Source organism: Artemia sp. Qi Xiang Cuo, chromosome 3 (assembly GCF_049724085.1).
Source record: "Artemia sp. Qi Xiang Cuo chromosome 3, ASM4972408v1, whole genome shotgun sequence".
In the NCBI taxonomy this organism is placed as follows: Eukaryota; Metazoa; Arthropoda; class Branchiopoda; order Anostraca; family Artemiidae; genus Artemia; species Artemia sp. Qi Xiang Cuo.
In genome coordinates this window covers 21204628-21217141 of record NC_142796.1, presented here as the reverse complement: position 1 = coordinate 21217141, position 12514 = coordinate 21204628, and the positions used below count along the sequence as shown (strand labels likewise).

Here is a 12514-nt window from a genome sequence, read left to right as displayed (position 1 = left end):
CAGATTTTTAAAAGGGTGTATGTTGTTAAAAAATTTTCAAAATTTTCTCCAGCATACAAATAGCAGACCAAACTATAAATTCCTTAAGAAAAACAGAAAAGATTTAAACTATTATTTTCTTTTTCCCTGAAAAGACTATGTCAATATAAAACTAGCAAAAACTAATTAAAAAAAACTTTTTCCACAAAATATGTTTTCAAAGAAAAGTAAAGAACTCCATTTAACCAAAAGTGAGCAAAAATAAAATAAAATAATCTACAAGAGTTAAACTACCACATATCAGCACTGATAAATAAATGAAACCAAAAACGGACAGAAATTACAATAAATAACCGAGTCAAACTCAAAACGAGCAGAAATTAACATGAGTTGGGCTCAAAACCCCTATGCCTGCCAAGGCCAGAACATAATTTGCACTTTACTGGAAAAAATACGAATGAATGTGAATTGTCAGTTTAATATACATATACTGATATATATATAATATTATAATAATAATAATATATATTGAAAACCCGTCATATACAATAAATGTACAATGACAGAGTATACAAAAATGCGAAAAGAGGAAACAAAAGGATAATATACTAAAGAAAAAAAAATAATAACAACAAAAGCAACAACTTCTTCAAAAATAGCGACAAAGACAACGACTTTTGAAAGAGAAAAAAAATGGAAACAAGAGGGAAAACTAAACAAGCAAACTTGCCCACTCGTGCTTTAGAATTGCTGGTTTTGTTTTTTGCCGGCTAATAAGTGTCTCAACAGCTAGATTTGGGTCCGCTAGGTTGTAGCGCTGAATCAGAAAAATATCTTATGTCCAAGGTGGCAATTTTAGTTGGTACTTTGTAAAACATAAAAATAAAGAGCGGATTTTAGACTTTTCACGGTTTGCCAATAAATTCCAGAAAAGGGTCACATATAATATATGTGGCAGAGCGGTAGCGCTGTAAATACTTGCCAGTAGTGGATGATAAATCTCAGAGTGGATGTAACGATCAAAGCATAGGAGCTGGATATTCGCCGTTCAAGATGTGAGATCAGGAGGGAACGCGTATGCTGTAATGAGGAACCTATTGGCAGCCCCAGAAATACTATTTTATCAACTGGTTTTACTGAGCAATCACCTAGTGTAATATTAGTAGGAGGGTCATTCTTCCAATTATAAAGCAAGACTTCCGACTTTTGGGAATTAAATCTCAGACCGACTTTCTCGTAGTTGGACTGCAGACATGAGAATATTTCTGAAAGGGGGTTAAGCGTCCGGCTGAGATTCAGCGTGTCATCAGCATAGCATACTAGGGAGATGTCAATGGTACTGAGAATGCATGATGAAGGACAGCTGTCTTGAGGATCAATAATGTAGTTATTGAAGAAATTGGGGGATAAAACTGCTCTCTGACGGGCACCTTAACCGACTGGTATCAAAGCTGACCGTGGGGCTGGCGGAAGGCCTTTATCGGGAGGGAGCTTGAGTCGCACGCGAAGGCGAGAATAAAGATCAAGGAAAGCCCGGATGACATTTGAGTTCACTCCTCTTTTAGCTGAGTTTAGCAACGTAAGCGCATGAATCAATGAATCAAACGCTCTCTGCAGGTCTAAGCCCCCGATCTCTAGACTTTCTCCTGATTTGTGTGCCTCCAGGAGTGCATATGCAACGACATGGAGCGCTTCCGCACAACCAATGCCACGTTGGAAACCAAATTGTCTTGGTGGACTGCAAGACAGTTTTTCAAACTCATCTACGAATAAAAGTTCAAATGACTTGCAGAGAGAAGTAGCAACGGTGATTGAACGGAAAGAGGAGCATTGCACGGTAAAATTTCCTTTTTTAGGAACTAGTGTAAGATCTCCAATTGAGAAAGTGGTTGGGACAATACCCTGAATAAGGATAATCTGCATTTGGAGGGTTACATGACTAATGAGAGCGGGCCCACCACTTTTTAGATGGAGTGCACTGATCCTGTCAATCCCAAAAGATTGTTTAGGTTTTAGGTGGGAGATGGCCTTGCATATAGCTCCCTCCGTTACAAGATAATCACTCCGAGGACAACTATCTAAGAAGTCGTCCAAATCAGCTTCGTATCCTCCTGATTTAAGGCAAAGCCCAGATAAACATATCACACAGCTGCATTTTCATCTTCTTAATATGGTGGAATTCTAGCATAGGGCCGCCTCATATGTCTCTAAAATTCTGTCCTAGTTAAACAGAAAACGGAGAATGTTAACTCAGCTTTAGATGGTGTAAGATTTGGCAGTTGGCATTTGGCAATAATTATAAAGAATTATGTCACTTCTTTATGAAAAAGAGTTAAATTTACTGCCAACTATTTATGAAGTCTTGAAAATGTAAGGTGATGCTTCGGAATGATTTCTTCTTGAAAGTTCTATTAAGGTTCATCATTAATCTTTTATCAAACTGAAAGACTAGCCTACTTACCTGGTGTGAAAAAAAAATTGGCTAGGCTAGTCTACTTCTCTTGAACTGCTGGTCTTGCCAAGGATATTTTTCACTGAATTTTAAGGATAAGCAACCATTATATTTGGAAATACCTAATAAACCTAATTACCTTAATCTGCACTTTGGAGCAAATTAAGATCCATCTTGATTAGTTAATTGCTCCATACTTGATGATGTGAATGATGAAGGGGTTTCCAGGGAACACCATTTCATTTGACATCTAAGAATATCTTGAAAACTTTGTCATGGGTGCTGAGACTATTGCATTTGAGAGATTATTCTAGGTCCTAGTGATTTTCTTGCAGGAGAAAAACTGGCAAATATCTAATGGGCTATAGGATAATTTACCAGTAAAGTTCTACCAAATCATATTATTGAGTTAGGACAAAAGTGAATACACCATTTGATACCTTTTTTATGCTGATTACAAATATAATAGGCCTAATCATTTCTATCAGAAATGAATTTCAGCCCCCTCCCCCCTATATATGCCAATTTGGGGTTAAGTTAGGTATATATAGGGGGGGGCTGAAATTCATTTCCAATAGAAATGATTATTATATTTGTTATCAGCATAAAAAAAGGCATCAAATAGTGTATTCACTTTATTTCTAACTCAATAATATGATTTGGTAGAACTTGACCAATTTACCTAAGATGAAAGGAAAATGTCATTGGATGCCTTTTTGGTAAATATTTACCAAATCATATTATTGAGGTATGACTAAAGTGAATATGCCCTTTTTTATGCTCTACAAACAATAATCATTTTTGTTGGAAATGAATTTTAGCCCTCACCCCTATATATACCAATTCAGGGTATATATTTGCATATTAAGGGGATAGGGATAATTTTATTTCTGATGTAAATGAGAGGTAAGTTTAAACTTTACTCCCCCCCCCACCCCTAATCTGCAAATATATACCCTGAATTGGTATATATAGGTTAGGGGGGAGGGCAAAAATTAATTTCTGACAAAAATGATTATTATATTCATAAGAGCATAAAAAAAGCATCAAGTAGTATATTCATTTTGGTTATAACTCAATAATATGATTTGGTAAATATTTACCACCTTTTTTTATGTTCTTTCATAAATAAAGAATTGCTTCTAGGGCTAATTGCATCTTGAACCCTTAAAGGGGCCCTGAAGGTTATGATGGTAAGTTTATGATGTTTTCACTTTCATCTTAGCTTAATTATATAGCCCACTAGAAATTTACTGAAAAACTGTTGTCAGTGTTGAGTTTTGACAGAGGGCTTGAACAGCTTCTCTGAATTTCCCCTCCTTTCTATGCTAAAATTTTGGGAAATAGACAAATGAATTAGGGGGTCTCTTGTGAAGTAAGCTTATATGTCATAAGCATATTGCTCTTTGTTGTGGGTAAACCAGTTTATATAATTTCCTCTCCTTCAAACATTCATCATAAGGCTTGTCTCTCATCTTAGATACTGCATTTGTGGCTCTCTGTTGCACCCCTTCCAGAAGCTGTACAACATCCCTGTACCCTGATGATGCTATGCACATACCAAAATCAAGCACTGGCCTAGCAAGGGCCTTGTACCTACTGGATATAGTTTTCTGTTGCCAAGTTTTCTATATGGTCAAGATGTGTGTGTAATGACCCATGATTGACTGCACCAAACAACTTTGAGTCCTCAGCATTGAGGGTTAGAGGATTTATAGTTTGCTAGAAAATGTCATTTATGTAGATATTGAATAGGGTAGGATAGGTCCTAAGACACTACCCTGCAAGACACAACTAGTGACTCCACATCTCTCAGAGAAGATTGATTCTCCTTCATTAGTGAAAACGGTAGTACTCTTTTGTTTTAATATGTTTCCTTATGGAGTGTAGGCTAGAGCTAGGCTCACAAGATATTTACCAATGCTTGGTATCATGTAAGCCTGGTATAGGCTGTGGCTCTTCTAATGGAAACACTACATGGTAAAGGTGCACAGTAGGAGCTCTCCAGAAGGAGACCTGCTTTGAACAAGAAGAGCCATTTTTAGATTTCTAATTTTATGCTCTTTTCTCACTTAAGTCATGTTTGTGTCAAATCCCCCCCCCCATCTCCAGATGGTCATATATATATATATATATATATATATATATATATATATATATATATATATATACATATATATATATATATATATATATATATATATATATATATATATATATATATATATATATATATATATATATATATATATATATATATATATATATATTATGTATATATCATATGTATATATATATATATATATATATATATATATATATATATATATATATATATATATATATATATATATATATATATATATATATATAATGTAGGCTATAATGTATAATGGTAGGCTATTCCTATTTGTAATATGCAGCATAAGCCTAGGCTGTTACATTAATCAAATTATCATGTTTCCTTCAATTATGACTCATATTTTAAACTCATTTAAAATGGTATTTTTATACTTCTTTTTCTAGAAATCAGCACCTGAAATCCAAAGCACCTTATCCAATATTCAATTAGGTATTGTGCTCAGGCTAGCCTAGAGTGGATATCTTTGAGTCTCCATGCAGCAGACACCCATTGTACAACAGATCAAATAGTAAAAATTACAACAAGGAATAATTGGTAAAATCCTAGTTTAGCTACTTTTTGCTATCTTGGAAAGGACTTAGGTTAGGGATATGAAACTTTCAGGGATGGGTATAAAGACTAAAGTATGTTATGGGAGGGTATTTTGAATTACCTAGCTCATCTCCTTCTCCCTCTAGAGAACAGTTACCTTTAATAATTGTTGCGTTACAAGATTGAAATTTTCAAAAACAGATCTACTGCTTAAATGCAATACAAGAAAACTGTTTTCAGCTTCACAACTTTGCTCAAACTAAATTTATGAATTTTCAAAGATCTGCAAATTCATTTCCTAAATTCAGAAAAAAAAAACCATTGATATGGCCTAAATTCTACTCAAAAACAGGATTTGTATTTTTAGAACTAAAACCAGAGAAAAAGAAACTGATAACTGAAAATTAAGGTAAAATGTTGTGGGCAAATTTCTAAGACTTTGAAATCAGATAAGGGTTAACATGGAAGCTTGGCAATACTTTCCCAGAGTAGGTTTTTGCCCTAGATTCATTAAAAAAGTTTTATCTTCCTAACCATAATCCATTTCCAAGATAGCAAAAAGTAGCCAAACTAGAATTCTACCAAAAAATGTTATTAGGGCTATATATGAGTCTGTTGAGGGTGGATAGATGCATCATCAAGGTAATGACTGTTATATTAATAAGGAATCAAATAATTGGGGTTCCTCAAGAAGCGTTTTGGGTCCTACACTATTTAATATCTTTATTAATGATGCTTCTTCTACTATTAGTAGTAAATTAACACTCTATGCTGATAGCTCAAAGCTTTGTAGACCAGCCTTGGAATGTGCAAATCATGCATTTCTGCAAAATAATCCAGGACTGCTTAATGGGCTGAGACTTGGCTTCTTGAATTACTTGTTGCCAAGTGCCATGTCATTCTCTTCAACAAATGAATCCTTGTTGGTCTTATTTTCTCTAAGGCCACCCAATCTCCTCTTTAAATAACAAATAAGATCTTGGAGTCACAATTGACAATGAACTAAAATTCAGTATACATGCTAAAAAATCTGCTGCTGGTGCTAGTTCAACCCTGGGGTTGATTAAACCATAACCTTTCCACTCACTCCTCAAAAGTCATCAGTCTTCTGTACACGGGACTTGTTTGTCCAAAGTCTGAAGTTGGAATGTCTCTAGCCTCCCTTAAAAAAAAAAAAAAAGACACGACAGTTTTTAAGGGGCCAAACTTGCCAGTTTTATCTTCATATGTTTGATAAAGTTTGTATCAACAAGTTTTGATGAGTGATTCAAGTTTGTAGATGGTCTCTATTTTGCTCTTAAGTATTTAGTATCTAACCAAGTTATAGAGCCATAGTTCAGTAATATCTTCCAAAGTTCCTTCTTTGATGATTTAGATTGACTCTCAACCACAGGAAAAAACTACACATGTGATTTTTCTCCCCTTCTTCTGTTTTGTCATAAAAAATCCTTGGAGCTGGGTTTTTGTCCATTAGTATTTTTATTGAGTTTGTTTATAAGCTTTAAAAAATCAGCAATGTATCCATCCAAACTTTTGTTGCAATGCACTGATTTCCTCCCTCCCCTTCTACTGTTTTGTCATATAAAATCCTTGGAGCTGGGTTTTTGTCTGATAGTATTTTTATTGAGTTTGTTTATAAGCTTTAAAAAATCAGCAATGTATCCATCCAAACTTTTGTTGCAATGCACTGATTTAGGTACAATAGCAACAGTGGCAAAATGGACTTTCAAACTTATGTAACACCACAACTCAAAATAATGCACCTGTTTGGGGCCCCTTTGTCAAGAATATCAGCTTCTTATGTGGCAAAATTGAAGGTATTCATAAATAGGCAGTAGCCATCATAATTGGAAACAGAGTAATAGATCATGTTCAAACATTAGAAAATCTCTGGCTTGAATTATTATAAGATAGGCATGACCACTTAATAATGTCTTTTGATAAAATGTTGTCCATCTCACCTCAGCACCATCACATGTTACCACTAGATGTTTTAGCCAAGATCTAAACTATGTTAATTCCAGCTGTTGTCAAATTAAGTTCAGAAATAACTTGCTTGTGCCCAGCATCACCAAAGTCCTGTAGCTTTGACATGTCATTTTTACACCAGTGCAGAATTTAGTTTGTTTTTGAACCAAATTTAGAAACGACTAGTTTTTGCATCTATTTGGGACTTCACATGGTTTTGTACTGGGTCTCCCAAATTCCATAGTGTTGAATTAGCTCATTTTCACACAGAGACATGAATTAAGTTGTTTTACAGTGAGTCTGGACTTTGCTTTTGTTTGCACCAAGTCTACATTTAGCTCATTATGTATTGAGGAACTAATTATCCTGTTCTTGTATAATATTGCACAAAGTTCTATGTACCAAGTCAGTCCACAGCTTGGACTTAACTAACATTTGCCTTAAGTCCTGATACTGCATCAGCAAAAACCTGCAGCTTGGTCTTTGATCCTCTTCTGCATTAAGTCAGAACTTGACTTGCTTTTGCACTTTGTGTGGACTTAGCTGAATGTAGTATCAAATCAGGACTTATCTGGTTTTTTAGGTTAGGTTAAGATTTAATTTGTTTTGCTCCAAGTCAGTTCCAGCTTCGAGTTCACTTTTCTTTGCACCAAGGTCAGTTTTATATCAAGTTAGGACTTATGTCATTTTTGGACTTCAGTTATTTTTGCACCAAACTGGGACTTTGGTTGTGTTTGCTGTGAACAAGGACTTAACTAGTCTTTGGCCATGTCAACCCCTAGATTGTTTGTACAAACTCTGGACTTATCTAATTTGATTAATATTATTAATCAGAACATTTTTAGACTAATATTATTTAATTCTCAAAGGCAGGAAGACCTATGGGTATAAGCACCCCTCTAGAGAGGCAAATGCTAGTGACCTCACTTTTCATTGCTTCAAATTAGCACCAAGCTTGGTTTTACATCTACAAATAACCTTGATTGTTTGTGGACTTAGCACCAAACCAGGACTTTTGCTGTGTTTACTGTGAATAAGGAACTAGCTAGTCTTTGTACCATGTAATTTTTTGTAACAGCCAACTGCATTAAGCCTTGAGAGTTTTATTTTATCTTTTCTTGTAATTGTTTGTTTATAATATCCATTGTCTGCATTTAGACATCCTGTACTACTTCTGCTTTTGACAGAACTGTATATTCTGACATTTTCTTATTTTAAAACTTGGTTTTTAATTAAGGTAACTTTGATGCCTTTTTTAAGAATGTTTGTACACAATTAGGATACAATAATATTATTATTTCGAAAACTTACTATCACAGGTCCTAAATGGCCAAATTCAAATTTGGGGCTAGTAAATAAAAACAGGACAAACACAAAAGCATAAAATGCAACAAAAGCTGAAAGACTAGCAAACAAAAAGTGCCAAAATTAGAATTATCAGCATGAAAAGTCATTCATTAGTCAATATTTAAATTTAAATTAGACATAGATAGAATAGATCCTGCAGGGATCTGGTAGCAGGAAACTAGGCTGCCTTCGCTTATTGGTATCTGGTTCTTATGATATGTACAGGGAATAATGAATAATGGACTTGTTTTTTTGCATGTTTTAAAATTTTTTGCAATTTAACTGTAATAATGGAGTGAATGAAAATAGATTGCTGAAATTTGTAAAGGAGTTTTTTCTGGACTTGCCGAGTGTAATCAAAGCTAAAAAAAAAAAAAAAACTCCTCTACGATGCAGCTGTACCTGGGACTGAGCTTCCAAGAAGACAGGGGCCAAAGGCTTTGGAAAGCCATCTGAAGGATATGTTAAGTATATTTGAGAAATGTGACAATGAAGACATAGACCTACCAATGTTTGTAATTCGTTCTCCAAATGATGTACCTGTCATCCCTGCTTTGGTTTATTCGAGTTTCAATGCAAAATTGAATAGAATGGAACAGTTTCTACAGACTGTTGTTGTCTCTAAAGTGCTGCAAACACTAAATGACCTGATAAAATGCAAAGAGGTGCTCAATAAAGTGAGCTGTCATGATGCAGTTACCAAACTGAGTTTGCGAGGTGACAAATGGCTAATCAATGTTAAAAAATCTGCTGCTGAAGAATTCAAAGACTCTATTTCAGTGATTTTAGCAGAATCTCCATCCAAGGTGATGACTTAGCCGTTTTTTGGGATAGTCAGAGGAATATCAGAGGACTTAGACCTCTCATTCTTTCAAGGATATCCAGGTGTGGTGGAAGCTATGTGGCTTGGTGACACTGGCACAGTTAAGCTTGCCGTTCTCCAGACCACAGAGTAGCTGATTGTGCAAGTTTGGTTGCAAAGTGTGCATGCTGTGTGGGCCCTCAAATTCCCACCAAGAATTCTCCGTGCCAGCTTGATGCAAGATGTGCAAATTGTGGTGAAAATCATGCCTCCTTTAGTCTTAGATGCAAAGTGCTGAGAGATATCATTGCCAAGAAGAAATGATTGTGCCTGTTTTGATTTTTTCACTTAATATAAATGGTACTCGTTTAAAGGAGCATATGATTGATGAATTTTGACATTCATCACAGTTTGACATAGTATGCCTTCAAGAACACATCCTGACTTCTACTAGTATTAACGTGTTAAAAAGAAGTTGTAATCATTCCATTTTTACAACTAATGCTGAGGTTACTTTTGGTAGACCTTCTGTAGGCCTCGCGTGTATTGTTAAGAATAACCTGAGTTTTCTCTCTCCAGTGTGTTTTCACAGTGATAAATTCATCCTTGCGGTTCGGTTTGATAATACTGTGCTGATAAATGTGTATCTCCCATGTAACAAAAAAACTATTTTCGCTTTAAACGCGTATATGAAAGCCTCAGTAAATCTTAAGGCTATTCTTGCGTCTGTTGTATCGACTGGTTATGATTTCATATTGGTTGGTGACTTCAACACAGATATTACAAGTCAGTCAGTTCGATCTGATATAGTCCTTGATGCTTTTTCTGCTTATAAAATAGTCGAGAAAAGTGTTGATTATTCATATATTTACCAATCTGGAAGTTTGTCTAATATTGACCATGTAGTTTCCTTGCCAAATATTAATGTATCACATGTTCTTGTTCATGAAGACGATCGTGATATTGACTACCTCCCGATTTCGTTCTCTGCTTCACTAGTCGCTTCCCATTCTATTAGACCATTTACACAAAATTCTAAGTGGTTTTACAGGAATAACTGGAGTAGAGCTAATTTTGCACTTTATATTACTACGTTGTCCGCGTTATTGGGCTCTATAAAAGTTCCTTACCATTTGCTTCAAGTTACTCACCGTTTTTCAAATGATAACAATCTCTAAATGAATATTATGGTAAAATAATTTGGTGCTTAAAACAAGCAGAGGAGACTGCTGTTCCTCTAGAAAAGATTAAAGTTAAAACTAGAAAACCAGAGTGGGTTTTGGACCCAGAATTAAAAGTTGTAAAGAATAAAGCTAAGTTTTTGGCTATGAATATGGGTGTCTTGCAGTCGGCCAAATCAAGGAGTTGTCTTTGATCTGAAGCAAAGTACCAAGCGTGCTTATAAAAAACGTTTACGGCAGTCTAGGGTATCTGGTTTTGATTTTTCCTGCGTCGAGAAAGGAGTGGTCTCATGTTCTGAATTCTGATAAGCTTAGTAGTGATTTTTCTGAAAGTCCTATAGCAGTTCATACTTGGGTGTTGTATTATAATGATATTTTCGGCAAGGTGAACCTGGAAGTTGAAAAGCTTTGTAGTAACCTTCTTGAGTCGTGTTTGCCTAATTGTATTTCTTAGAGTTATGTATTAACGGTTTCTACTGTTGATGTTGGTCAAGCTATTAAGAACATGCAATATAGCTCTGTTGGTCAAGACGGAATTTCTTCTTATCATCTAAAAGTAGTTTGCCCAACTTTGATAGATCACCTTCAGCTACTTTTTCAGATGTGTTTATCTACTTCTATGGTTCCCGACAGTTTTCTCTGTGGTGCAGTCAACTCGGTTTTGAAGCATGGAAAAACTTTGTCAGAGTGTAGTTCTTATCGACCAATTACTGTTTCGTGCACTCTTAGCAAAATTTTTGACTATATTCTTCTCCCTTTCATTTCAGAAATGTTAATTTTGGTGAAAACCAATTTGGTTTTCAAAAAAGCCTTGGATGTCAGCACGCCCTTTGTGTTCTAGCTTCCCTCCTGTTGCAAATCTGTTAATGATAAATCTCTCTTCATATCTGTGCTCTTGATCTTTCGAAAGCTTTTGATAGCATATTCCACTCACATGCACTCTATTCCCTTTTTTCCAACAATATTAACCTTTCTATTGTTGTTTTGTTACGGTATTGGTATTCTAATTTTTTTATTCAGGTAAAATGTAATGGAGTAGGTTCTGATTCAAAGGTGTTTCTTTGGCGTGGGATCCGTCAAGGTGGTGTGCTTTCTACAACTATTTTTAAGTTCTGTATTGCTCCTCTCCTTTCATCTTTGCCTTCTACTTTCATTTCTGATGGAATTGATGTCTTGTATCTTACTTATGCGGACGATGTTCTCCTTGTCTGTCGTTCTAGGGCTGGGCTCTCACATTCTGTCAGCTGGATCTTAGACCAGTTCAGACGGATCGGGCTTATGTTGATTGTGATAAGTGCGAATATACTTCATTTAATTCGGGTGCGAGTCTCCCTCTTAACTGTGGTTTTTCCTCTGTTCCCTGTGTCTCTTCTTTTCAGTGGCTTGGTCTTCACATTACTAATAATATAAATACACTTTGGGCGCTGACATTTTATACTGCAAAAAAAAAAAAAAAAAAAAAAACAGATATGAAATTAAAAAATATTTGCAAATAGTGGGAGGTACAATAGAAAAGCGCGTGGGAAATTATATTATTCATTTTGCAATCATTCTATTCTTTTTCATCTGGTTTTCTTCCAATTCTGAAGCCTAAAGATCTGAATTCTATCTGAACTTATTATTTTAAATTTTCTCGGTACCCTTTGTGCCTCCCTCCGCAGTTCCGGAACCGGCATCTAATATCGCGAGTCGGCCTCCCTGATGTACGGGAAAAAGTGACTGTGCTTGCGGGAAAGCTGTCGTTATCTGCAGGTCTTACTGCGCACCATAATTTATGTCGTTTTATGTAAATAAAAAAATTAAATGAAAAAAACAAGTTTTTTTAACTGAAAGTAAGGAACGACGTTAAAACTTAAAACGAACAGAAATTATTCCGTATATAAAGGGGGCTGTCCCCTCCTCAACGCCTCGCTCTCTACGCTAAAGTTTTTTTATTGTTTAAAAAAATAGAGTTGTGAGAAAGTCAAACTTTAGCGTAAAGAGCGAGGCGTTGAGGAGGGACAGCCCCTTCATATACGGAATAATTTCTGTTCGTTTTAAGTTTTAACGTCGCTCCTTACTTTCAGTTAAAAAAACTTGTTTTTTTCATTTAATTTTTGAACGTTTTTGAA

At 35.3% G+C, this 12514-nt stretch overlaps 1 protein-coding gene across 2 annotated transcripts in view; it reads left to right on the top strand.

The window, feature by feature from the left end:
• Positions 1 to 2222: 2222 nt before the first annotated feature.
• The window catches only part of MED9 (mediator complex subunit 9), a 30404-nt gene continuing 20112 nt past the window's right edge, over positions 2223 to 12514 (top strand). Inside the window, exon 1 of one of the 2 annotated variants that reach the window (XM_089086844.1) lies at positions 2223 to 2349. In XM_089086844.1, coding sequence (XP_088942970.1) covers positions 2288 to 2349 — 62 coding nt within the window. In that variant the 5' untranslated portion in view covers positions 2223 to 2287. Of the gene's footprint in view, positions 2396 to 12514 lie in introns of both variants that reach the window. The other variant, XM_089086845.1, reaches the window with a different exon arrangement.